At 41.8% G+C, this 27,437-nt stretch overlaps 1 protein-coding gene across 1 annotated transcript; it reads right to left on the minus strand.

Annotated features, from left to right (window-relative positions):
* Positions 1–12,773: 12,773 nt before the first annotated feature.
* Positions 12,774–26,977, minus strand: MDFIC2 (MyoD family inhibitor domain containing 2). Its single transcript, XM_064518563.1, has 4 exons — positions 26,792–26,977; positions 20,280–20,298; positions 19,005–19,226; positions 12,774–13,033 (listed from the first exon to the last, which is right to left on the minus strand). The coding sequence occupies exons 1-4, from the start codon at positions 26,975–26,977 to the stop codon at positions 12,774–12,776; spliced, it is 687 nt and encodes a 228-aa protein (XP_064374633.1).
* Positions 26,978–27,437: the final 460 nt, after the last annotated feature.

Raw genomic sequence — 27,437 nt, forward strand, 5'->3', positions numbered from 1 at the left:
GTGCTTCCAGGAATTATCTTCCCGCACCAGCAAATCAGCATTTCTTAAATTGTAACATCATTCCTGGAAACAGTGCTAAATGACATGCCCTCGCTGCCTGTCTCTGTGTGAATGAGAATACAGTAAAGCTCATGTTTTCCATTGTTGAAATACTAGCATAAATCTTTCACTAATGCACTGCTGTCTTTTATTATAACAGTCAGTGCAGCATAGAAAAGTACGTCAAATCTCTCCTTGTTGGTACAGTCAGTTGTTGGCATCACCCTGACATGTTGTTTCTTTCCTTAAAATGGCTTTGTAAAGGGACTAAAATGAGTTGCTCAGCCTCTGGCAGCACCTTCGCGTGTTTTGACAAATCCGAGACTTCAATGTTGTACGTAAGAAGGTTCAAAACAGTGGGGAAACAGAGGCCTATTGATAGGTTTTGACAAAAGTCAGCCCCGTGTCAAAAAGTGACAGTCCCGGATCCGACGGCTGGGGCAAACGCCGCGCTGCTGCCTGCACGGCGCGGCTGGGATCCCGCGGCGAGCTGTGGGAGACCCGCGGGGAGGGAGGGACCCCCCTTGGCCCAGGGCTTGCCGAGGAGTCCCTGGTGGGCAGCACGTGGGGGAAAAGCCGGGGACGTGCTGATTAGGGGATGCTCCCAACCTGAGCACCGTCCCCTGGGGTCAGAGCGCTCTCCTGCTCGCTCCCCTACACCGGCAAGTGCAGAGGACCAGGTCCTCACCTGGCACCCGTTAGCGTGGAGCATCCCCTTCCACAACCACAGCCGAATGCCGGCTTGCAGGAGCTGGGGATGAGGCACAGCTGTGCTTAAGTCAAAACCAGAGGTCCTCTGCAGAGGACAGGTATAGGCTGACCTGCAAGCTGTGGAGAAGGGAGTTGCTTGGTGAGTTGCTTTTGTCTGTGCTTTTGGAGGGAACCTAAGTTCATGTCAAGGTATGAAGGTGCCTTGTTGTTTTGTGCTTCTCCTTCAGAACTGAGTATTTATGCTGTGTCTTATGAAGAGCTAACAGCTTGAGAGACTTGAGGCTGGTTAAGCAAATGATTTTACAGAGAAATAACAAAAGCACACCAAAGTAAGGAATTAATGACTGGGCTGCCTGAACCCCAGAGGATCCTATATCTCTTTGTCTGTCCCTTTTTCCATGGTTTTTCTTTTGTTGTTGTTGCCTTCCTATGTCATGAGCTCCTCCAAACAAGTTTATACCTTCTCGGGTGTCTGTGTGGCCCCTCATGGCTTTCGAATGCCCTCCTAAAGCTCTGCTGGGGCCCTCGGCCCAGCTCGGATGCTGCCCTTTCCCTGCTGCTCACAAGCTCCTTTCACAGCAGTGAAGGGACCAACCCAGCCAGCTGTGCCCCTGCTTCACTCCTCTGCAGCCTTTCTTCCTTTTGGGGAGGAAAGAAAAACCGCACAGTGCCTCCACTTGCCTGTGTCCTGTCGTAACGTGCTTCGGCACCCCGGATCAGGAAAGCGGCTTCTCCAGAAGCCACAGGTTCATGTTAGGTCCAGGGGGGAGCTTCTCTCCCAGCTCCACAGAGAACAGCTGTGTCATACCACTGCCAAAGTCCACTTCACCTCCAAAATGAGGATAGTTAATGTCCCTGTGTTTTCCTGTCTCCCTCCTTCTCTGCCATTTGTTGCAGCTTCCAAACCGTACAGTTCAGAAGTGGTTGTCCCTTCAGGTCCCAAGACAGCTGTGTAAAGGAGATACTGAGGTTTTTTTGTTTGTTTTGTTTTTGTTTTTTTTTCCTGGATGGGGAAACTGAGGCAGGACTCTTGTGTGAGTCACCAGGGATGCAAATGGATTCTGTGGCAGAACTGGAATTAAATCGTGCCTCACGTGAAAGTTTTCTCTCCGACGGCATCAGACAGCCTAATCTCTATGCAAACATCTCAAAGCTACCCCAGCTCCTCGGGAGCACGAGCTCTGCTCCAGGTCTCTCTCGGAGGATGCTGACAGGGCGGCTGACCCCTTGGCAGTACGTTCTCACTTCCAGTGGCTAGTGCTGGGTAACTTTCTGATGTCCCCTGCAAAAGATTGCAAAGCACTTGGCATGGGTGCAAATAAGCACAAAATGTTTGGCAAAGTTCCCTGGCATTTTTTTTTTCCATTCTGCACAAGATGTTTTACAGTCTTTGTGAGCCTGTATAGATCCTGGTTTCTGGCATGTGGTTTGTTGGAGACTGCAGGGCTGTTGCTGAAGCCTCAGGAGTGCAGCTGCCCTTTAAACTCTGCTTTATAGGAAGGAAACTCTCCGGTCCCGCAGGAGGGAGGTACGATCTCGTGACACTTAATGGAAACAGAGCAGGTTTAGTTTGGTTGAAGAGGAGGATTTCCAAGGAAACATGAGGCTCTTCATAGCGTTCCAAAGTAAAGTCCAAAAATCTTTAGTCCAATTGTCTTGTTTTCCCAGGTTAATTTTATGAGGAGGCCCTAAGATATGAATGAGGAGTAACCTAGTTCAGCCTGAAAAATAAAATTAACACCAATATGAAAAAGACTGAAGCCTTGAGAACTGCAAGTGTCTTTTTTTTTTTTTTTTTTTAAACTGAAGTATGACCTCTTCTTACTCTCTTACAACCTTCTGCCCTCTCCTGGGTCCTTTCACTCAAAATGTGCCAGTTTCATCTCTTTTGGGTGGGTAACTCCACTGGTATTTCAGCCTATCCCTCATTTTCTTTCAGTTTAAGTGCTCAGCACCAATACCGTTCTCAGTCAAAGTTCATCTAAAACCTGTATCCTATGAGCCAGGAACAAGCCTGCTGTAACATCTCCCTTCTCAAGGCTTATGTTCACGTTTCTCTTTCTTACCAGCAACTCTGGGATTCCTCCTGAGCCTCTGCACTGTTGTTTTGTCCCTTACTTATGTTTTGATCGCCTCTCTTTCTCTTCCCCAGCCCATTCCTGCGTTGCCCTTGGGTTTTGGAGGGGTTGCCATGGAGCAATAAATGACAAATGTGGGGTAATTTGGGCTGTGACTGGTAACTACGGGGTCTGCCAGCAGCGGCTGCTGTAGTTAAACCAGTATATTTACACCACTTAAGTTGCCTCACTCCCCAGAATGAGTCTCTGCAGAGTTGCTTTCCTAGATGTGACTGTTTAGAGTACAGTCCTCCCTGTAAGTTCGTTGTTTCTGCAATAAAACAGACTTCAGCAACTTTCATTGCTATATATAAAGTTTTCCTCAAACCCTTTTCAAACTAAGTCCTGTCTCTTCCCTAGGAAGCATCTGCTTCCCGTTGCCAAATTCTTCTACGTTCCTGTCCCTTTGGTCGTGTTTTCTCCGATTCCTTTAAAAAATGTGCGTTTTGGCTGCACGGTCATGCCAAGGAGTGTGAGAGTTTGCACATTTCGAGCATGGATTGGCCCGTCTCGAATTGGTGCATCCAGAGAACCTGTCACAAGCTCCTTGAAGCACTTCTGCCTTCTGTTGTGCTGGCACCGAGCTGACGGGCGCTCATTTTGCATGTCTCAGCTCCGTGCTTGGCTGGTGAGGATATTTGCAAGGCTGGATATTTCTAGTTCTACTCCACAGAAGCCTTAAACGGAGTATTTGCTGTGCCCTGCCTTACAGAAAGGAGCCTAGTAATAAAACTTTGAAGGCTCCTGTTCAAAACCCTTATGTCAGACCTGCCTGGGTGGTGGTATGTCTGTCTCTCTCTTTGCCGAAGGAGTTGCTGAATTCTTTGGCTGTCGCCACACTCCCTTAATTCCTCAGCAACTCTCTGCTTTGCTTTACCAGTAGGTTTCATAAGGTTTACTAATGTCGTTTCTTCTTATACCATTCAAGTTGCTTTTCATGTGTGGATTGAAGGATTTGGAAGTGATTAGCGATGCAGTTTTGATTATTCGCGCTTCCTGCAGGACTGCCCCGATTCTGTGTCCTACGCTTTGATTTGCCTTGTAGAACCAAGAGCAGAAAATGGTCATGGTCCGAAACCTCACATCAGGCAAGAGGCACATACAGAGAGGAAGTCCTTTCCCATGAAATGATGTCTTGGAGCCTTAATAGCTACATTTCTGCTTGGTCCCTTAGGACTTTCTGTCAGGCGGTGGAGGCAGGAGCCTGTGCTCACCGCTCAGCAACCACCAGCAGCTGTAGATGACTATCGTGGGGTGTGAGCCACATCCCTTGAGGTTACCAGATGTGAAGCAAACTAGAAGTGGTAGCATATGGATGCAGGTCTATCACCCGTCTCATCTGTCAGCGGCGACTTAATTATCTGGCACCTGAACCCCTTTTATTGCCTAAACAGAAAGAAAAGGGAAGAATGACTGGTTTAAAACCTCCTTTCTCCAAGTAGATGCTGATCTTGTGTTGCCAGATAATTTTAATGGTGCCTTTTGACCTTAAGAAGGATGAATCTAAGTTAAATATCAGGCATTTGGATCTGAGCAAAGTTCAAACTTCCAGAATGAAGAAATACAAGCGGTTAGAAAGGAGAAGCTGTGCCTTCTCTGGATCGCTGAACAAGTGCCATTAGCACTTGAGTGTATTCCCAACTAGATATAAAAGGAATCTGTTAAGGAAAAACAGAGTAAAGTGAATGCCTATTACAGCTGTCGCAATAGGAAAGTTGCAACATTTGCTTGTAGGAAAAGATGCAGAAGCACACAGAGTACCTGTTAGTGCGAGCGAAGCCAGACTTGGGCAGGATTTCAAGTGTTACAGACACAATCCTGAAGGCTATATACAGAGCAGCGTGACTTTTCCATGATGCTGGTTAAGAAGACGTGCCATTGCAAATCCTTTTTTAGGCTGCTTAAGTTTTCTTGGGCCGTTATGGAGTAGACACTTCCCTCAGAAACAGCGGCTTAGGAGTCTTGAGTGCGTCAGGGGACTGAGCTGAGGGAAGTGTGTCTTTGACTGTATTATAAACGTGACTTCTCCCTAGGGCTCTCCTATTTTCAGATCAAATTCCTAAATGAAGAAATAAAGTTCTTGGAGGAAAAAAATCCACCCTTGGTCCCTTTGTCTTCATTTCCTGTTTGCAAACTGTACAGTCTTATACTTCTCCCTCTTTTGTCTTTAAAATGATCAGCTCTCTGGGTCAGATGCAGTCTCCCCCTCGCCATGACTATAAAACGTGGATCATGATGGAGCCATTACAGACAGTCAACCTTAAGATTCTTATTCCACAGGAGATTCTGAAGTCTGGGGAAGAATACTGATTCAGATGGACATTAGAAAATGAAAGTATTCATATAGAAAGACAATCAAAGAAAACTCATTCTGGAAAAAGAGGAAGGTTTCTGTTCTAGCCTTTATTTTATATTTTAATGAAATAGAACAGATGGATGACCTGAATCTCAAGGACTTCCCATTCTCCCAGGAAAATGTCTGGGTAGTTCTGTTTCTGTGGGCTGCCAAAGCCCCGTGAAGCCCTCTGGGGAAACTTGTAGTTCCCAACATTACCCTATCTGTGATTCTGCAAGCCTGGTTTTAGCAAATCCTCATTCTGTCATGAACAACCAGTTTACAGGAAAACTTCTGCTCAATTTTAGCTCTGATAATTATACGGTTTTGAAAGGTATTAATAAATAGTACTGGTCTGCTTTTGTCTTATAGAGGTCCCTAATGCATGCAGTCTTTGCTCATTCCCCACTCTCCATCATTTCTTGCTGATTGTCCCCTAAAGAGGAATTTATATATAAACATTCTTGAAGCATGGAGGCATTGCTATAAATATCCATGAATATAAATATGGATATTTATATACATATATACACTCAAGTGCACAAATATATATTTTATCAAATCATACCAGAGAATACCATATTATGTTATATGGCACAGTATATCCGTAATCAGAAGACGCTTTTCTTCTGGCCTGGCTAGTCAATCAAGGTGAAGCATCAAAGGTTAACAACTTTGTATCTGAAATATGCAAGAGGTAAGTTAGATTTGACTTTACTGTGCCATGATAAACTTTGTGTAGTATATCTTGTATAAAAGTAAAATACATTTTCCATGACTTAAACCTTTGTGGATCGGTGCTGTGCTAAGGGCAATTAGATTTAACATCTCTGGAAGCTCCAAAGGCATTTTAAAGGACTCGCTCTTTTGTTCCAACTCAAGCTCTCAGAGACTGAGACACTTCTGGAATGGGTTTTGATGGACTTCTATGAAAATTTATATGACTAAGAATTGGATTTGTTCCCCTGGAATATTATGGATTATTTTTATGTTGGAATTACATAAGTGTGCAGAGCTGCATGCAGCTGGCTTAATGTAGCTAAAAATATATCTTCTGATTTCCATTTGGAAAGGTAGCAGGATTTTTCCAGCTTCCCCTCTCAGTGATGACTTTATGGTGTGTATGGGTTATAGATTATAGGAAACTCTGAAATGCATGGTAAAATCAAGGATTTGAAAATGGATTAATATTTCATTATATCTTTGAGAAGATGAATGTTGATGAATGTCTTCTCTGCTCCTGATTTTGAACTGTACTGAAGTCACTCGCAAATGCAAGTTATTTCAGAGAGAGCGTCTGGATGTGAGTGAGGAAATGACTGGACGGGTCATAACAGGGCAAGGCGTGAGGAAGCAGAAAGCTCCAGGAGCCGGGGAAAAGGCCCGCTCTTGCTTGCCCACCTTTCATAGCACAGCACGCTTGCTTCTGGTGCGGTAGAAAGAGCAAAGGTTACTTTGACAAGTGAAACCTGTTCTGGGGAGCAATTGGAGGTCACTAGCTACCAACACCTTCTAGCAGTTACATTACGCAAAGCTACCCAATCTCTCTGTTTCTTATTTCTTTACCTGTCTGTCTATATAGCTGTATATACAGTAGACTTGGCTGAACACTGTAGTAGCCAAAAATGCTCTTGGAGAGGGATTTTTTTCTGACTACATTTTTGATGAAAAGGCTCATGAAATCCATGGCGTGCTCTCCTGTTCCAAAGAGAACAGATTAGAAAACCTGATCCTTTAATTTCAAGCAATTGACTGTCCCATTAAAAAGCAATTTTTAGCACATTTTGCTTTCCCTTCAATGTGGAGAAAAAATGTGGTACAACCCCCTAGAAGTTGTTAGGAGCTGAAACTGTGACTGAAACTGTGGGCAGCTTTGCTATTTCCCGAGCACAAGTTTGTGTATATAATGCTTTTATTAAATGATAAGGCACATAAACACTTTGAGGTGATGACTGATGCAAATATACTGGAATAAAGGCTGTATTTAGCTGTATACTTATTAATTAGTATAGTACCAAGTGGAGGTACTAAGAGGATACTTTAATCAGGTTTTTAAATGCTGTATATGATGGAGAGTAGTTCGCAGCATAAAACCAAAATGATACTTTTGCTCTGTTCCTTCTCTTCCTGCCCTATGTCTTTTCTAAAGTGGATATGTCACTTTGGATGTATAATCTTATCATATTTAGATTTGATTTAAATCCTGTCCTTCCTCAGCTGTGCTTGCTAATGGAATCACTCATGCTTTCTTTGCAGTTGATCTAATAATATTTTCTTCACTGCTCTCTGGCATTATTTTTCTTTGTAGAAATCATGGAAAAACTGGCAATATAAATTGAGTCTGCATTTTAATGATATTGGTGGTGACTTTCTTGTGTGCTTGTATAACTGGTGGTTTTTGTTTCTTTTTTTTCCCCTTTGTACCATGGTCACTTTAATATACTGTGGCATGAGGATGTGAATGACTGTTTCAGTTGCAAGGTTCTCTAAAAAGGAAGCAGAATGTTCCAATATTATATTTATAAACAGGATACCCTTGTGGTTTGTGACCTGGTCCCTCTTCAGCACCAGGACAATGGTGGCTCACCACTGGAAAGCACTAGAAGATTGTCCACTGCTGGCTAAATCTTAAGCCAGTGACTTTTAACATTTTCTGATTAATGGATTTCTATGATGTGTATCTGGAGATTCATGAATAGATGGTTTATATTTAGTGACAACAGGTTTGTTTTTCTTAGCTCCCTTCTGGAGACACCTAGAAAGAAGACAGATTACATACTGACAACAACTGCTTCTGTTGTTTTTTTATATTCATGCAACTTCCCTGATGACATTAAAAGGAAAAAAATAAAATAAATAACTAAATAAAAGGCATGTTGAGTGCCCTTAAGAGTGATTCTTTTAGATCTACTATCTGAAATAACAACTGATACCTTGGGAGAGTGAAGTCCATTACAGAGGGAGCAGATGCAATTCGGCATTGCTCTTTCTATTGTGCTTCAATTTTGACCATGGAAATGCTAACTCTTGGGACAGAAAGTGCTCTGTTTACACTCAGACCTTGGCATTTTTCCTAAGGGTACCAATTATAACGGTGTTTTTTTTGTGATATGGGCACGCATCCATTATAAGTTGGCTTGCACCCACCAACTCATTTTGCGCAGGCCATGGAACACACATCAGATGGCAACGATTCTTGCTCGTGTGCAATGTTAAGAAAATCTAGGTCATTTTATGGAATTCATTATTCTGCTGGTAATTGTTCTGTTGTGCAATTACATGAAGCATGCTAAGAGAAAGTGCAGTTTCTCAACACTTCGCTCTCTCCCCCACCTTTTTCTTTTAAACCACAGCAATGATAGATTATTAATCATGATTAATACTCAGTTACTCTGATTTATAGCACAATGATGCCTGGAGATCCCAGTCTATTTGGTAACCCTATTTACTCATATAATAGGAAACTTACCTTGCATTTAAGATGTTTAAAATGCATCTTGACATAGATTAAAATTAAAGCAATGCAGAAAACAGAATTGAACTAGCCATTTCATGTAATTAAAAGAAAAATTTAATAGATACATTTTTAGTCCAACACTATTGAAAGCTTATAGTTACTATACAAGCATAACAATAGAAGAATATGATTGCAAACATCTTAATTGCTCCCATATTTTACTTTCTTCCTGAGAAACAATGTCTTCCAGAGCTTAACTGTAGCATTCAGCCAGAATCCCTATAGTTAAGGTGGAGTCATGCTTTGAACTGAAATCTAGAAGATGTTGGTCATTCTGGTTGTGATTGCTTCACAGAGTACGAACCATCAAAATGCTCTAGGAAGGAGAAGAACGTCCAAGGAGATGATAATATGGGAAGCAAGGGAAAGTCAAAGGAGACAATATAATACTGTCCCTCTCTGCATTCAGGGAGCTGCATGGGCTAATTTAGGGCACTTTATTATTCCCATATCCAAAGGGACTCGTGATGCGTATGGAGAATAAGGCACCAGAAGGACACTATGGAAGGGTTCATGGTCAGTTGGAGAACTTCATTTCCTTGAAGATAACTGTTCTTTAACGTTTACCTCTCAACAACACCTCAAGGAGTTTCATACTGGGTCCTCTGTGTGCTGGGTGCTGTACAATACTCAGTAAATGACAATTCCTGCTCCAAAGAGTTTACATCCTAATCTGTATTGTGACCTGTGAGCACCCTGGAAGGAGATGAAAAGACATTTACCTCCTAAGAGTGAGACCACTGAGTCTCCCAGAGGAGATCCTTAGGGAGTATCCCATAGTCCTTTTCTGTAGAAGGGGGTGATATAGCTCTTCATTATTAGCTCCATCTTTTTCTTCCCCCAACCAATCTGTCAGTGCATTTATGGTGCTGAGGAGAGGCGTCGTGTCGGAACGATGTTCCAGTTTGCAAAATGGTAACGTCTATTTGTTGTTCTGGGGAGCTGGTTTCACACGCTGTAGAGCTGACGTCTCTGGGAGCACAGCTGAGTCCAACATGTTCAGAACAGCAATCCACCCAAACACCTCCTACTCGCACACTCGGGCCTTTCTCTCCAGTAAATAAAAAAATAGAGAGAAAGCGAGCCTTGAATTATTCCTAATAATTCTGTTTAACTGGAATGTCTACCCAAGTTCAAATCTGATACTTTGGTAATTCTCTGGCCTATGAAGTCAGTTTAGTGTGGGAACAGGGTAGCTTTCTGGCATGCTTAATGGAAAAGAATCTGACTTTTTCTCTGGTGTTTGGTGTCAACGTATTAAACGGTTCCTGTGTGTCATGAAAGTGTTACTTTACAATTAGCAGTTTTATGGGGGGAAAGAAAAGATATCCTGAGCTGTTAGTTCTACTGTGTTATATGAAATAAGGTATGAAAGTCATTAAAGATGGAAGAATGTTAACACATTCACAAGGTTTCATTGCTTGGACAGAAGGCCTCCAAAAATCTACTTCCTAAAACAGGACGCTGAGCTATGTGTCACTGTACACACTAGCCAAGGAGACATTGAGGCATTATTTAACACACCATTCACGACAACAGCAGCTCTCTGTTTCCCGTGTGATTGAATTTACATTGTTGGGACGTCCTGTCTCGCCATGGCTATGATCGTGGCCATTGTAAATTTATCTTTGACCTTACCCATGCCCTGTAGTAGATGTGACCTCAGTTTGCCAGCCTATGGATTATGATGTGAAGAAAAGCTCTTTTAGGTGACGAGTGCTAGGAACCCAGTTTCATGACTGATGTACAGAGAGCTCACCTGCCAGCAGCGGGTCCAGGATGGTCAGCGTGTGTAACCTTGCAAGGTCAGAGCTGTAACAAGACATGTTCTCTCTTGCAAAGCAAAATCCCCTGTTCCGGGCACCTCATCTGCAGCCCTGTGTGGTACTTCACCCTCTGGGTGCCTCTCTTGGGCTCCTTCCAGCCATTGCATTTGTGAAATTCTTCCTTTTGGATGGCAGCATCAGGAGCAAGGACTGGCAATACGCATCTCTGTTAGCACTTCTCTCAAAAATGGTGTGTGGAGCAAGTTCTCCCCTCCTTCCCCCTCTTAAATGGTTTTGGTCAGTGTCCTTGCTGGTAGGTGCTTGCTTGTCACTTTGCATGGACAGCCTGTGGTGGAAAGTGGAATGATCCAGGCTCTGTGGCCAACTCTCAACATGTCGCACTGGGAGTCAGGCTTTCCCATACCCTATGGCCAGATTTAAAACTGACTATCTGTGGGAGAGTTAAAACTGGAGCGCTGAAATTCAGCATTGCCCAGCCCGGAGCGCGCAGAACCTGTGCCTCCCAGATGAATGTGTGGGCTGTGGTTAGTGCTCTCTGCGTTTGGGTCCAGGCATGTCCAGCAAGCTGACGCAGGCTGCGCAGTGGAGGACTAATGACTTTGTTCCTTTAGATGGCTGCAGCTAACAAACCGACGTTGCAATTAATACAGTGGAAACAAACCTAATCTACTCCCCACCAATGTCCTGGGAGGAGTGCAGAAAGCAGGTACTGCTGAGCTGCTCTCTCCATTTCTGATTTCTCCCTTTTTCTCAAGGACATCTCCTTTTTTTTATTTATTAGAGTAAAAACGTTTAATTTGCTAAGAGGTCACGGAGCTTCGTAAGATATCTGTGCAAAGGCATTGTTAGCATTTCTACTTACTTTTACTTTCCTGTTTTTTAAAAACAAGAATTTCCAAAGCGAGGGGTGAAGGGAAACTCACATGACTTTTTATTTCCACTCATTAAATATTTGTCAGGACTACAGACTTGAAATTCTGATCATTAAACAGGTGGCTTCAATGATTTCCGCAAAGCTGAGTATCCTGGCACCTTGTCCAGGATTCTCGTCTAGGATTCCCCAGGCACGTCTGCACTGAGAACAGTGGGTGGAAAAGCTTAGTGCCTATGCGAAGTAAATACCGTCTTTGGTATTAGTCTATAAATTTCTAACATGAGCAAGCAACTCTGTATTTTCCTCTGTGCTTAATAGGTGCATTCTTCACCCTGAGGCAGCCAGATTTACATGCTTTTGTTGTCATACGTGTAATGTGCAATATGTATTTCCTTTTTATGAATCAGACCTGCCATCATAAAAGAGATAGAGGGAGTTTGAAAGCACAACCAGGATAGATACTGTCATTTTGTAATCTTTTGTGCCTAGGTGGGGATGCCTGTTTCCACTAGAATAGATGGCAATATTCTGCTGCTTGCAGAAATCTTGCAAATGAAAATCAGGCGAAGGAGTTACTGGCTATCCATGGGGTAATTCTCCTCTGGAAGTGTGCAGTCAATTTCCATTTAGGCTAATTACACTTAAGGAGCCCTTTCCTATAACTAATGAACAATAGGCATAACCTGTTATTACATAACCATAGGCACGCACATTAATACACTGTCGAATTGCACTACCCTGTTAAAATGCTTCCTCTACAAAATTCACTGGAGATTTTTAGAGACATTTGCTGTAATTACTACTAGCATGGTTTCTAATTCATTTAATTTTCTTTTCTACCTAAACTGAGCATATAAGTGTTTTTTAAGAGATTGAATAAATAAATTTTTAATTATAAAATGATGTTATATCATACATTATTAATAATAACCAACAATGTGTAATACATGTTTATGTATGAATCCATTAGGAAGATGAACTAATATACATCAGTCCTAAAACAATGTCCTAATTTATCCTGTGTTTGTGAATGGGGGAAATCCATGTTTAAAGCAATTAAAGGTTTACAAAAGCATCAGATTGACAGTGGGTAAAGCATCGAGCACGCTTGGTACTTAGGAATTCTGTTGTTGTCTATGGCAAAGGAGGAGACTCTTGTTTGCTCTTTATTGGTTCCAGCAGTTTGTGAAATTGCACAACTGGAATGGTACAGATAAACAGACCTCCAAGGCGAGAGCAGCATGATGCACATAGTCCTGACTGGCAAACGCTCTGATGATTTTCTTTCTTTCTTTCTTTCCTTTTTTTTAAGATAACAATAAAGCCATGTCGCCTTTGTAGCCTCTCAGCTCCCGTTCAGGCAGTTTTGGGGAATTCTGTCAATTATTCTCCATTAGCGATAGCAGACTTCCGAAATCTCCAAGGCAAGTTCCAGGCACTCGCTAGTCTCATGGCAGGACTCAAAAAGGCTGCAGTCAATGTCACAGTCACAGTTGCAGTCGTTGTTGGCGTGGTCTTCATTGGAGGTCTGGTAGTATCTATTGGATGGACAACAGGTATCTATCAGCCAATGTTCACAGGTATCAGGCAGCATTATAAGAAAGTCCCAAAACTGGCAGAACAAGCAGGCCAGGATAAGTGTTGCGCATTCATCTAAGAAAAAGGAAAAGCAGCAAGATGTAAGAAAAAGGGAGTGCTTGGCTACCCAGGCTTAGGCTAGTGTGACTACACAGAAATGCAATGCAAAAGACAAAGATCCCTGCAGCACACAAGGTAGGCTAGAAATACAGTGCTGAGAACTGCTTCCATAAAAAAGCCAAATGAAAGGATTTCCTATGTTGTTTGTCCTGGAAAAACAACTGACATGAAAATATTTTGAATGAAAATACTCTGTGGAAGTGAAGGTCAGAGGAACAAGTGCACTTGAACTGCTTGGGCTGTAAGCTTCAGCACAGGAGGGAATTTCACTCAGCAAAGATATTGTGCTGGAGGGTTTGCGGTCTTGTGAAAGTGCGTGATGCCACATGTTCCCCCTGACCCACAGACACTACAAGTGAATGGATTTTCATCAAGTTCAAGTTTCCAGTTCAGGATTGAATCTTTGTTATTTTAACAATTCTTCTCTGGGTTGTCAGTCTTTTACGGTCGGATTCAATCCTTGCTGGAAATTAGCGTGCAAAGACCCGGTGATATTTTGGAGAGTGGATCAGGCCCTCAGACTCTCCAGATCTAGTTCTTGGCTTTATACCTGGTCATTCTGGATGCATAGGATGTTGTATCACTGGTTCATAAATTAGATATGGCATCTGGATAATGACTGAGATGACTTTATGAACAAGACCGAATTCACATATATTGGGGGAAAAAAGAGCATAGATTCATCATCTGCTTATGGTTTGATTTTATAAGTAGTCTAACAGTAAAAATGTTTAATGACTGCTCGATTGCTTAACTAAAGAGAGGGAGTAAAAGCAAGTGTGGAGAACGGCATTTACACAGGGCAGTGTGCTGATCGATACTCAACCCAGGGTCCTTCTACTTTCTCACTGAAATGGGTTTCTCACCTTTTTTATTCACAGATTTGTTAATTTTTAAAAGGAGACAAAAATGTGAAAAGCAGTGTCAGCTAGGAAATATATGTATGTATATAAAAAAAGTGTATATATGTTTAAGGGAAGTTCTCTTTATTTCCAGCACTGAGTAGGGTACTAGCAACAGCATCCATCTCTTGCTCATCTGTCTCACCATTCCTACGGGAGCCAGTGAGTATTTTTCAATAGATATTCTTGACCTCCAATCACTGTATGTCACTAATCCCCAGCCCACAATTCTTTACATTATTTATTTTTTATTTTTGTGGTCCGGTATTTCCTTTTTCTTTCACTTGCTAGAATATTTTGATCCATCTCAACCATGTTTAGCACTAGAAATAAGACATTTCAACCATATTTTTGCAGACTATGGTTAAGAGCGTATGTGAGGGGGAGCTTGCTATTTGCAGCAATGGGGCTCTGAAAGGTGGAAGTGGTTTGGTCTGGCAGAGCCAGCTTTTTTTAAAAAAAGAAGGAAAGAAAGAAAAAAAAAGGCCAGTGGGAAACTCCAGTCCCTACTGCTGATGCCCATGGCTCTCTGCTGAGTTGGCTTGTCAGCCGGCTTCTCCTCCACCATCCCCATCCTCTGAGGTTCAGCTCCCCAAATCCTTAAACCCAGGTAGTGACACTGTCTCTGACAACTCCCACACCCCAGCTCTAGGACCGGTCAACAGTGGTTTGGCACTGCACCACTATGAAAAGATATTAATACTGTGGAATAGGTTGTTTCAAAAAATTACAGGTTCTTCATCCCTGGAGGCTTTAACGACCGCGTTAGACAAACATTCGTTTACGCTGAATTTATCATCCTCTGAGATTAGAGGAAGTAATTGGTGGTCCATGTGAGGTCCTTCTTGCCCTTTTTTTTCTGTAGTTCTTTGATTTTTCATGCAGGATCCAAAAATCAGTTATGTTATTATTAGTTCTTTTAGGTTTCACATGTTAAAGGAACAAGCAAAAATGGGACTGAGCTGCAAGCTGCCTTGACTGCAAAAGAGCCACATGTTCAGAGTGGAAGAGAGCTAAATTGCTCTTGCCTTAAAGGCAGCTGGTTGTCGCAGTCAACTCACAATATTCAGGGGTTAGCCAGCTGTTTTCTGGGAGATCAAATCATATAGGCAATCATGAGAGATGCAAATATACGCTACTGCAAGGAATTATGCTCACAGGCTTAAACATTTACATGCTCGCGTGCGTGCGCATACACACACACATACACACGCTACATTTTACGTACATATTAAAGCTAGTAAGGCTTATTGCTGATCTCTTTGGATCAGAAGTTCCACCTGTAAAGCGGATTTCATGGGACTGAGCCTTTGCTTTAGGTGTAGACGTGTGTCTATAAAGCCAGTGATAATACTGTGAGCTATTTAATGAATGGCCACAACCGGCAGGACGTTTCTGAAGAGTGATTTTATGTATTTCAGAAAGCACAAGCCCCCCCACCTTTTGCTCACTAGATCTTTCCTTTCCTCTCCTCTTCTTTTGTCTGCTGGTCTTAGGAGAGCTTTATGCTGGTAGCCTTCCTTTACTGTAATGTGCTGATCCTAAATGGCAAAACCTTTGTATTATATTTGTCCCCCTCCAAAGTCGATTAATTACCCACAGTTCAAATCACAGCATTTGGGGAGAATGCATTTGAGTGCAGCAGTGTTTAGAGTAGGTGTGAGATTCTGCCTGTGTGAATCCAGTTGGAGTGCAAAGACCCAAACCTTTCAATTTGTTTTTTTTTTCCCTCCTTGTTTTTGGAAAGGAAAAATGCCTTCAACAATATGAATATCTTTTCATTGGTTCTTTTGGGAAAGCATATGGTTATAACCACATTTCTTGCCCTAGGATGACTAACTGTGAAATAACTCATTCAACTACTTTGGTTCTGTTGTGGCATTTTATATCTCACATAACATAAAGTTCACTGCCAGGAAGTTTCCAGAATTATGCTTTTTTTTTTTTTTTTAAAGAAAGCTTTCTTGATGAAAAACAAAATTAAAAAAATCATTCCAGCTTCTTTATATAAAAAAAATCAGTTACAGCAGGTAGCAAGAATAAATAGCATGTGATTGAATTTCTTTCTAAGTAGCATATCATCACCAATGTTATCAATTTTAATTCTTATCTAAATATGTCAAGATCTATTTAAGTTCAGACAAGCACAACTAACTTCTAAGCCAGTTCTGTAGAATAAGAATGACTAGATTTTGGTGATACTTAGTAAATTCATGCTTATATTTTTTTCTAAGTAAATGAACTGAAATAATTATAAAATTGAAACATTTTATAAGGTGACACTGCTGCATTTAATTGTATGAAATTTACAGTGTAGAAAATGTAATCATTTTATCCAGTAGTCCATGGTGTAATTAAGACTATTCTTCTTAGGTATCTGATGTTTATGAAATTTCCTTCCTATACCTAGATATGAAAGATCAAATTCAAATTATATATCAATTAAGGATCTTTCTGATTTTTTTTTTTTTTTTTTGCTTTAAAGATCTATTTTCTAATAACAGTTTTTTCCTGAATGTGTTAACCATAATGGTGCTTATGTAATCTTAAGAGAATAGATACGATTCTTAGGGCTTCATCCAGGAAAGGGAGCACACAAAAAGCACAAGATTTTAATAATAAAGTAATGTTTCAGCACAGAGTCTGTGATGTGCAGTAAAGATGCTTTTAAATTCCCATCAGAGCACACACCATGAACTGTGGTAATGGATGTAACACATTTTGCAAAATCTGCATGTGTGAGGCTTTTTTGTCCTGTTTTAAGTGGGGTAATGTATATAAATAATAGATATTAGCAATTAAACATCCATTCCTATGCATTCATTTATATATTTGAAAATAAATTAGCCACAAACTGCATAAAAGAAGATGCAATCTCCTGTTTTCTCTTCTGTTTTCCCTGCTGTTTGTGAAAAGACATTATTGCATTTATCTCAGTGAGAACAATGACCTCAGCTCTCATTCTCTACATTAGTAGATTAATTACCACAAAAGAAGAACTTCTAACAATTTTGCCAGCCTGTCTGGACTCTAAATTTTCCTGCTTTCGGCTGGTGGCTGTCAGCTCACCCTCCACTCAGGCTGATAAGTCTCTGTATGAGCCTAGTCCAAAGCTCACTGATGCCACCAAGGTCACCTCTAGTGAGACCTGTGAGCTCGGATCTGCTCCTCTTTGAGTAGTGGATCCAAAATAAGCTCCGATTTCCTCAACTAATGCTGCTCTCTGAGGTTCTCTGTGCACCGGCGAACAGGATTTGTCCTCGTGTGTGTGAAATAAGCAGTAACTTGTCAGAATAGAGTGAGCAGAGTATGCAGTGACAACCACAAATCTGGCTTCCTTTGGTTTCCTTGGCTGACGTCCAGCCCTTAACATTATTAATTGAGCACAGATTGTTTTTTTGTTAATTTCCTTCACTTTTAGCTTTTTAAGGAGTATGAAATCTGTTATTTGCATCACATGGCACACACCTGTGTGCCAGTAACGGTTGAGGGGCCCAATCCAATAGTCAGTAAATCCAGAAAATAGTGTGTCTGGACAAGAGGACGAGTCCCTTTAATGTAGTAAGTATTTCCTTTCCTTCATTGAAATTAAATGCATTCTAATAGATGTATCAGAGACATTCCTTTTATTACAAGATCAGTGATACAGTAGAGATCATAATGGCTCCTTTGGAGTACTGTGGTTTATTATGTTATCTGTATTTCGTAGTTCTTCATTTGGGAGTTGTTAATATGATATATATGATATATCCCAACTATTGTAAAGGCACACATAAGAAACTTACAGAAGGCTTCACAGAACAAAAGCACCCTTTTTTCCCATCTATGGGAATAACGAGGAATAGCTGCTGGTCATCAAGTGCTGGTCATCAGCATAATTCCACTTAAATCAGGGGTGTTATACTATTTACATTATCAGGAGTCATGGTGCATGGTCTGTAATGAGTATGCACAACCAAGTCTCTTCCTTAACTCTCGATTAAACTACTGTCTGTGAAACTCTTACAAAAAGTAAGGTAGGTATTCAGCACCTTAACTTGTGCTCTTATGAAATAGAAAGGAGCAGCTCCTTTGCTGAAAAGGTAAGACAACTCTGATTCATAGTCCCAGGGCAAGTTATGTACTTACATCAGGTACTATTCATTTGCAAAATTGCACTTGCACTATTGGGCTTCCGCTGCAATTCTGCTTTTTAACTACCTTTCATAGTGCTATGTTTTCAAATATGCTTTTCCAAAACTCACAGTATACTGAACTAACTAAAAGTCCTGTCCCTATACAGTGCCATTTTTTCTGAGGGAAGTTCTAACATATGTATAAAAGCTGCAAGACCACAATTTAGGAATGGTGCATATATCCAAGTTTAAGGACACAGTGCACCTTTTACGCTTAAAAATAAGCAAGTGCTTAAGTACCTTGCTGAATCTGCAGAGAGTTTGCTACAAAAGCAGAACATAAAGAGACCTCCTCTTCCTGACCCACATGAGTTTTGCAGTAGGGGCTGCAGAGGGAGGATTTGGTGATGGGTCAGCAGGATGGCAATGTTGCATGCAACGGTCTACTGCTTCATATAACCAATGTCCAGACCACTAAACACAGCATCTGTTCAGCAACCACAGCAGCTGCTGCAATAGCAACAACAAAAGCATAGCCCCTGCTATTGAAGAGCAGGGTGTGTGTGCTTGTGTGTGCGTGCGTTTATCTGTTACCGACAGATCATCTCTGTGAAAATACTGTTTGCAAAGCTACAAAGGCTCTATTGCACACAACTCCATAGGCTCTAAGCTCTTCTTGTATGACTTTAATATCACTGACACTTTAAAATCATCTTCTACAGATTCTCATCTGTCACAAAAAATGTCTGCAGGGCAACTTAGTAATGCTTTTGGCTATGTTCTTGAACCTGCTGTTCGGCATGTAAGTATTTATTTCAAGTATTTATTTCAAGTGAGATGCACATAGTGCTCTTGAAATGGTCATTATTTAGAAATCAGCTTAAATGCGATCTGTTTTATAAAACATACCGTCACTGTCTCTCTGATGTACTGATGCATCATCTTCAATGTAGGTGAATTTTCTGCATTTCCCCAGGGAAGAAATGGATGATGTGCTAGAGCCTGACAATTTCTTCTCTTTTTCGGTATCCTTTGATGAAGCATCTGTAATGCTGAATTCTGAGACAGAACTCATAGCAATACCTTTCATAGGCTTTTCATCCGTATGCTTTTCATTTGTAAGCTGGTTATCTGGTGGGATTAGAAAAAAAAGGGCTTGTTTGTTAGACTAAGACAAAGATCCAAAAGAATCACACATGCAGAATTTCCAGGCCTACAGCTGTTTAATTCCAAGACCTAACCTTACTTACCTAATGATTTCAATGGGACTCTTTATATACGTAAAATTTATTCACAGAATAAGTATTTGTAAACTTGCAGTCTAAGGTTTTCTCTTAAACCCAGTGGACTTAGCATTTAAATGATAATTCATTTCCGTTGGATACGATAAAACTAGGAGAGAGAACAGAATCACTGCCTCAGCTGAAATCTATTTAGAGTGTGATGATATCCTAAGTTTAATTTGTGAAATGAAAGAAGGAAAAACAATTATCTTGCTATTTTTCAACACCAGCTCTGTTTTCCTAAATTTACAGCCAACAGTGTGCATGTAGGTGGTACCTAGATGCAGATGTGCCAGCTCGCCATGGCTCATAATCTTGTTGCAAAGAAAGCCAGATGGTCTCTGTTTAACATCCAGATTCATTATTTCATAACTTCACCCATACTTGTGTTGTTGGCCTGGAAGTCAATTAGAAGATGGGATCCTTCACATGCTGTCAATTTGCCAGAGAGGCAGCTCAAAAACCAGAGGGAGAGCTTAATTTTAAGACCCAATGAGGCAAAAGGTTAAGAAGAGTTCTGAGCTCAATTTATTCTTGAAGAACTTCTCAGGCACAGATAAACATGGGTTGATACATACTGTCACTCACTCTCCAAAGTGATCAAGAGGCCAAGAAACACACTAATTCTCTCTACTGCTGGGATGATAAAACCTCATCAGTTCTTATCTACAGCTGAATAACTCCAGCACCTCACATGAAGCACAGCCTCACTTTTTATCTTATTCAAATCTTGTGATATGCTTGCCCTTAAGCTATATACAGAAAATCAATCATTACAAACACCTCAGTTTTGTAAACATTACTTTCTGAGAGGAGCAGTAAGTGCATTAAAGCAGTTAGTCTGTGTTCTACTGCAAGGAACCAGAAGAGAGATCCTGCATATCTTTTGTTTTCCACATACCTTGGAAACCTCCTGTATTCTAAAAAACAGCCAAGAGATAGAGTGTGAAACCTTGATGACACTGCAGTAGTCCCCCAGGGTATCCTTTAGCCAAACAGAGGAGATTTCAACAAGATGGGTGGATTGCAAGGTAGATGAGAAACCATTGGGATGATCGGGTAGCTGGAGAGGTCCAGCAAAGGGCCACCAAGCTGGTGAGGGGTCTGGAGAACAGGATGTACCAGGAGAGGGAACTGGGCTTGTTTAGCCTGAAGAAGAGAAGGCAAAGAAGGGTACTAACTGTTGTCTTCTGCTTTGTAACTGGGGTAACAGAAAACCCAGACGAGGCTCTTCTTGGAGCTGCGCAGAGCTGAAAGGACAGGAGGCCACTGGCACAACTTGCAGCAAGGGAAATTGGGATTGCATACGTGAAAGAAATTCTCTGTCATGGGAGTCGTAGAGCACTGGACAGGCTCCTGGAGAGGCTGGGAAAATGTGCAGAGCTCAGCTGGGCACAGCCCCCAGCAACCTGGTCTACTTCGAAGTTAGCCTGATTTTGAGGTGGAGGCCAGACAAGATGACTTCTACAGGTCCCTTCCAACCTGAACTTTTCTGTGATTTCTAAGTCTCTATTTACTCACAGAATGAGTGAACAATTCATTTAAATTTTTACCCATACTCAGATTTCATACAGTTTTAGGTAGTCTTCATGTGGTGAAATTTATAGAAGCAAAAGGTTAGATAGAGGTTAGTGAAGTAAGAACCTGGAAGATGGTAAGATAGATGAAATACTAAGTGATTATTTTTCTTAACTTCAAACAATTGTTTTAAGAATGTTTGCTGGCAGAGTTTTTGGCTTGATTTTGAACTTAAAACAACGAGAAGATAATCTATGAAAGAAATGTGGATTGTCCCTGACCCAGAGAGTCTACAGGTTGGCCTTAGGTAGGAAGCAACTGGTGGGATAGACAGAAGTGGAAGGAAGAAAACAATAAGTAATAGTGGCACAGAGACCAGTCCTGGAAAACTAAATTCATCAGATTTTGCAGGCATTGTGACAAAGGAGTTGTACGGTGAGGAGGAGAGAGCTTTAGATGTTCCTGGGGGGCTCCCCTGGGCTGAGAGGCAGCACTGCACAAAGCGCAGAGGTGCTTGCTTGCAGTTTGCGCACGTGATCTCAGAAACCAGCATCCTGGGCAAGGCAGGTCTGTGATTTTGCTCATTTATTATAATTTGTTGATGGTTTCTCCCCCCAAAGCAGGTAAATATAGCTTTCTTGCCTCTCTGACTCCCTGGCTAGCCTCTTGAGTCCAAAATGTGAAAATTCACACACTTTGGCTGTACTTAAAAGTACCGTAAATGCAGTTTTGCAGTGTTTATAGATCAATGACATATCTCAATTTTCCCTGCCCTTTTATTCAATAATATACCATCTCCAGGAAAGGCTGTGCTAATTGAAGTAGCAGAGCTCTGGAGGAAACGATGGCCTCCTCATGCATTGGTTTTATTGGATAATAATTGATTTGCAGGTCCAAAAGACATATACCCCACCTGTTATTCAAGTGCTAATCTTACAAATGGATCTTGTTCATGCAGTCTGGGGGTGTACACAGGTTGAAGAGTTGAATACACATCGATCAGATTGAATGGCCTATGTGAGAATGGTGATTTCAAAATCAACCCTAAAATCTAAGCTGCATGTATTTTAAATCACAGTATATCTCTTGATTTCCCCATTTTTGCAACAATACAATGGCCCACAGAATCCATTTAAGCATTCAACAAAATAAGACTGAAAAAAATCAGACGGAAGTAATCAGTAAATGCCAGACTAACATTTACTGTATCCACCGACTTCTACTATTCATGCTTGGAGTCAATTTTTATTCTTGAAGTGCTGTTGAGAGAAATCAAAACCAGAAATAGAAAGGCATAGACATAACCTGAATTTTTCAATACAGCACCATCAAACAAAAGGGTAACAAAAGCTGTCATTCAAGGACTCTTCTGTTTGTTAAAGCATACTACATCTTTGAAAATACAGTGCATTTTAGTGTCAGACTCTTAGTTTGAAAAGCTCCCTTTAAGTAATGTTATACTTGTCTTGTACAGCTAGATCAAGTCTTCATGCAATCACCGTAACAAGCAACTTGCTATGACAAGTGAGATCCTTGCTTCCAGAAAACAGTGTGATAGAGGCTAAAGCAGTGTACAATTATAGGTCTCCATTTCATTTTTATGCAATTACCTTCAGTTCAGCTGTGGGTCCATCTACATTATGTCTTTTATCAATTTAATGTTTGCACAAAGTGTCTAAAGAAATAAAGATTATGCTAGACCAGCATAAAAAAAGTGGTTAGCATTTTTTTTTCTTTTACAGTTTGTTGCTGCAAGGAACAGTAATAGGTTTAGAGATTGGAACAAATAAGTGGAGCCAAATAGGCTTTAAAAATATATTATGTACAACTGATGTTATTTATGATTACTTTTAAATGCAAATTGTAGAAAAATTAAATTACAATTAGAAATGGGCAGGAGGTGAAACTTCACAACTGTCTTAGAGGCTACGCTCAGAGTTTCGCATAGCCACAAATATCTGTTTCTAACTTGTGGAAATCAACCACTGCAGCGAATTAAGAGGGAAAAATAAGTGTATCCTGACGCTGAAGTTTCAGGCTGTTCAGTGTTGGGCTGTTGGATCTTTGGACAGAGTTAGGTAGAAGTAAGCCCCCGTGATGCCCCAGTTTTAAATGGTATCTTGAAGTAGCAGCTTTCTGCCCAAGTCGCGGAAGGAGCTTGCCTTGCCTGTGGTGGCAGAGGACTGGTTCACTTGTCCATGTTCATGGTCTCAATACGCTGCGGTGAGGGCTCCCAAGGGTTAAGGGTAACCTACATGAGGAGCTCCGCCAGCTCAGCACATCCCGCTTTTTAATTTGGCGGCGAGGCGCCTTCGTGCAGCAGCTCGGGAGAGGAGCCGAAGGGGCGCCCGGCTGGCCTCTCGGCCGCTCGCCTCCTTACTCCGCGTCCCCCCGCCGCGGCCCCTCCGTCGAATCTGTCGCCCGCTCCTCGACCAAAATAGCGGGGTGCCGGGTGGCTTCGGCCTGGGGCGAAGCAGGCAGAGCCGCCTCCGGCCCGAGGGAAGGAAGGTACCAGGGAGGTTTACGGGCTTGAAGGCAACTCGCTGGGTTTGGGAGAGACTCATAGTGGAAGGGGAGGTCTGAGCGGCTGCGCGTCTAATAAATACATAAATAAATAAATAAATGAAAGCAGGCAGTACTGGAGCGATGGGCACCGTAAATAAGCGTGGCTCAGCGCATGAATCAGCTCCAGCCGTTTCAGGAGAGGCATTTACGCAAAGACTTGCTGCTTTCGGGGCACGCGGGGGGAGGTCAGGCGCGGGGAGGCCGAGGGGGAGCCGGCACCTCCGGAGCAGCGTGCCGCGGGCGCTTTCACGGTCTCGGGCCCGTCGGGTTTGCTGAGCCCCAGCACGAGGATCCCAGGGGTTTGGGGACTTTATTTCTGTAGCAGGGAAACAGGCAACGGTGCACGAGGCTATAAATGCGCATTGGGCTGCCCACGACTGTCGGGCTACGTGTGGGCTTCACGAAACGGCGCGAGCGCTTCTCTGCGGATTTATGATGATGGACTGGTGATTCACAGAAGCTGGGGTTTACCGTTCCTGTGCCGTTGCAGTAACAAAGCTAATGGTGCCCTCCCTGCAGGTGGTATTCTATCAATAGTGAATTTTTGACCTCATTGCGTACGTTTTAACTCCATGAATTAATGGCCCAGCTGACTGTAAAGCCTTCTATAGGCCTGCTATAAATCTATCACAGGACTAGCAAAAAATTTTGGCCCGGATCCCAAGCTCTGACAGGCATGTTTTGATGGACTGCATACCAAGCACTTCCACTAATATTACTTACTAATTATACCATATATTTAAAAAAAAATGAATGAAGCCAATGTTTATATGTAGCTTTCGCTGCTTTTGATACAAGAAAGAAACACAATCCCTAATAAATTTTCACCTTCAACATTTCTATTCATTATAATTTTTACCATGATGAATGAAGTCAGAACTGGAGAGGGAGGGGGTTCATCTCGAAATCTGTTCAGTGAATGACTGAATTTCCTTCCCTTCACCAACTCGGATGCAGGAAGAAGGGAACAGATGGACACAGGAAGAAGCGGGAGGCAAGCGAAGAATGAAGAATATGGGCGAGGAACAGATGGGTTCGGAGGAAATCGAAGGGGAGAGTCAACAAGGATGGTAAGAGAGTTTTCCACTTGACCTTTAAGGAAATCTGCATATACCATGGGTCAGCTGGATTTTGCTTTGGGATGCATTGGTTTTCCTCTAGGTGGCACATGATGCTTCAGGCTCGTAGGCCAGGCCACCGGGCACGCACTGGGAAATGCAAGCAAACCCAGTACCCAAAATGGGCTGGGCATGGTTAGATTCCCAGGCGTCCCAGCCAGCCCAGCAACTGGAGCTGACGCTTTTGAAGAGGTATCCTGCACCCCGTTTGTTGCTAGAGTTAGATCTTCAGAGTGATTTATTATTTTACTCGCTTAAGGGAGCCCTTTGGGATGGGCTGATTTTCAGAATATGCTGAGCATCTGCACCGTGAGGTGTATTGAATTATATAGCCCAAATCACAAGTAAGTCTCAGAAAATCTTGACTATGTTCTTAATTCTATTAAATTGCCTGCATATAGTCCATTGATTCTGGCTTCGCTAGCTATAGAATGGAAAAGGTGAAAGTTAAATATTGGCCATGTGTGTCATTCCCTTTGAAGAAAATGGGAGCCATGTGCACTCACCTAACAGCAAAGTTTGGCCCAAACTTTGATTTCACAGCTGGGCCCTAACTTCAGGAATGCCAAAGCACTAAATGGCTCAACTGGAGTAACCTGATCAATGCTGTATTTTCACTACGAATTCAAATTGCACACACAGCAAAAGCAGTGTTAGTTTTCCTCTCTCTTAAAATCACCTTTCTCTGCAGAATTGATAACATAAATATCAAGTTTTGCTCTCATCACGCAAACAAGGAAAATGGCAGAAAATGTATGTCAAATAAAATGCACAACATTACATCCTTTTTACTTTTTGGAGACTGTTTAAGAAAATGGCTTCATTAGTTTTGACTGAGAAAAAGATTCCTTTAAGGGATTTCAGTAGGTGACATGAAAAATGTTAATATGAATGATCAAGACAATGGAGGTTAAAACTGTTTTGAAAATATGTTTCTTTTATAGATCTCAGCTGTTGGAATAGTTACAGAATAAATATATGGTAGTGCTGACATTCAGTGCTGTTTCATCTTAGCAAAAGAGTTTTTAATAAAGAAAATTCTTTTCAAAGAATGCTTTCTGCAGCCAGTCTTCAAAAAGAGGCTTTTCCCCCCTCCCAGTTTAATAAAATTAAAGTAATTTATGTCATATTGATATGTCGATATGTTTTTCAATAAACTTTTTCACAGAGTTTTTAAAAAATTCTCTTCACTTTAAAAATTATAATTATATGTCTTCCTCCCACTTTGAAAATGGCACAAGGTGCTCATTTGCAGAGCTCTACTGTTCAAATCTTCACTGAGAATAGAAATGTCATGACTCAGTTAACAATGCTTTATTATTCACATTGATCTTTTTTTATAGTGTTCTTTATCTCAAAAACATTGTAAATCAGATATCTTCCTCCCACTCTTTTGTTCATTTGCAAATTTTTATTATTCTAGTTTAAAAAAGCAATGGAGTGTCAAGAGTCAGTGTATATTGTTTATGTTCTTTTTTGCTTTAAAATTACTTTTAACTATAAAAAGTAGGGATGTACAGCCAGGAAAAAAAAAAAGCTGGATTTTAAGATGCTTAAAATAAAAATTGCAGGAATCAGTGTGAATTTTATGTTGTTCGCTTACACGTTAGAGCTGTAACGGACTTTGAAAGAAGGGGGACCAAATATTTTATGAAAAAGCTTTTTATGTGTTAATTCAAAAGTCCCTATTGTATCAGACATCATTATCTGCATTAGATACCAGACATAATTCGTGCTTCCCAACAAACACAATAGCAAACTTCACAATTGCTTTGGCAGAGCATTCGCTAGATGGTTTGCAGATGCCTGCCCAGAGACCTGCGCTTTCAGTGGCTCTGTGTCAGCGCTTGGTGCCAGGTTCTCGGGAGCCCTCGGCTCACGCGCGCCGAGATAAATCACTAGATTTTCTCAGGAACTTCACAGCACTCTTTTGCTCACAGAAGCAGTTTGTTCATAACCTGCTGGGCCAGGTACCTGCTCTTGCAGGCCAGGTGCAGGATCTGCAGCCCTGGCAGGACGTCGGAAAGCAGGTCCGTGGCTTCTGAGCGATACGGCCGTGCAGCCCTCAGCGAGGAGCTGCGCCTCAGCCCCTGGTTTCTAGATTCAGTCTTCCAAATTCTGCTTCAGACCCCCTTTTCTTTGCTACCGAGCTTTTCTTTAGGTCTCTATTTATGTCTTGGGTGTTGTGAGTGTATGAAATACAGTCACTTACCCTCCATGAAATAAATCCATTACGGTAATTGGGGTTAGTCCAGCGAGCAGCAGGATCTTGTGGCATTTCACGTACTGCTTGCTGGTAAGTAATGTTTTTGGCCTGTTTTGAATTCATTTCCTCCCATTTATGATCAGGGCATCCTGGCACCCTGCTGTAACTCCAGTAGTTCTTGAGAGACACCATCCTCTTTGGGATTTTCCTAGAAGGAATGGCTATTTCTGAGGCTGAAATTAAGCCCCAGATTGGATTTTTGGATCTTGTAGGTGCCTGTCCCGGTAGGGTAGGTGGCTACCCTATCATATGAGGCAGCCCTATAAATCTTCGGGGGGGGGGGGGGGGCGGGGGGAAGAGTAATCTTTCAATATTCTTTTTTTTTTTTCTTTCTGTTTCAAGGCTAGACTCTCCTGGCAATTTGCTAAAAGGATTTATTAAACCAATTCAGAGCAAGAGGGACTCAACCTGAACCTGTGCCTGAAACTGTAGCCCTGTCCTTCCTCTTCCAAGCAGAATGTTAAGCATCTATTTGTTTTTATTAATGGCCAGGCAATAAGTAGGGCTAGAAGAGGGCAATCAGGGACTTTGTCACTCCTCAGGACTTGCTATCCCTATTTCAGGAGATGGAGGGCAAATGCCGAGGGTATCA

Source organism: Dromaius novaehollandiae, chromosome 12 (genome assembly GCF_036370855.1).
Source record: "Dromaius novaehollandiae isolate bDroNov1 chromosome 12, bDroNov1.hap1, whole genome shotgun sequence".
Lineage (NCBI taxonomy): Eukaryota > Metazoa > Chordata > Aves > Casuariiformes > Dromaiidae > Dromaius > Dromaius novaehollandiae.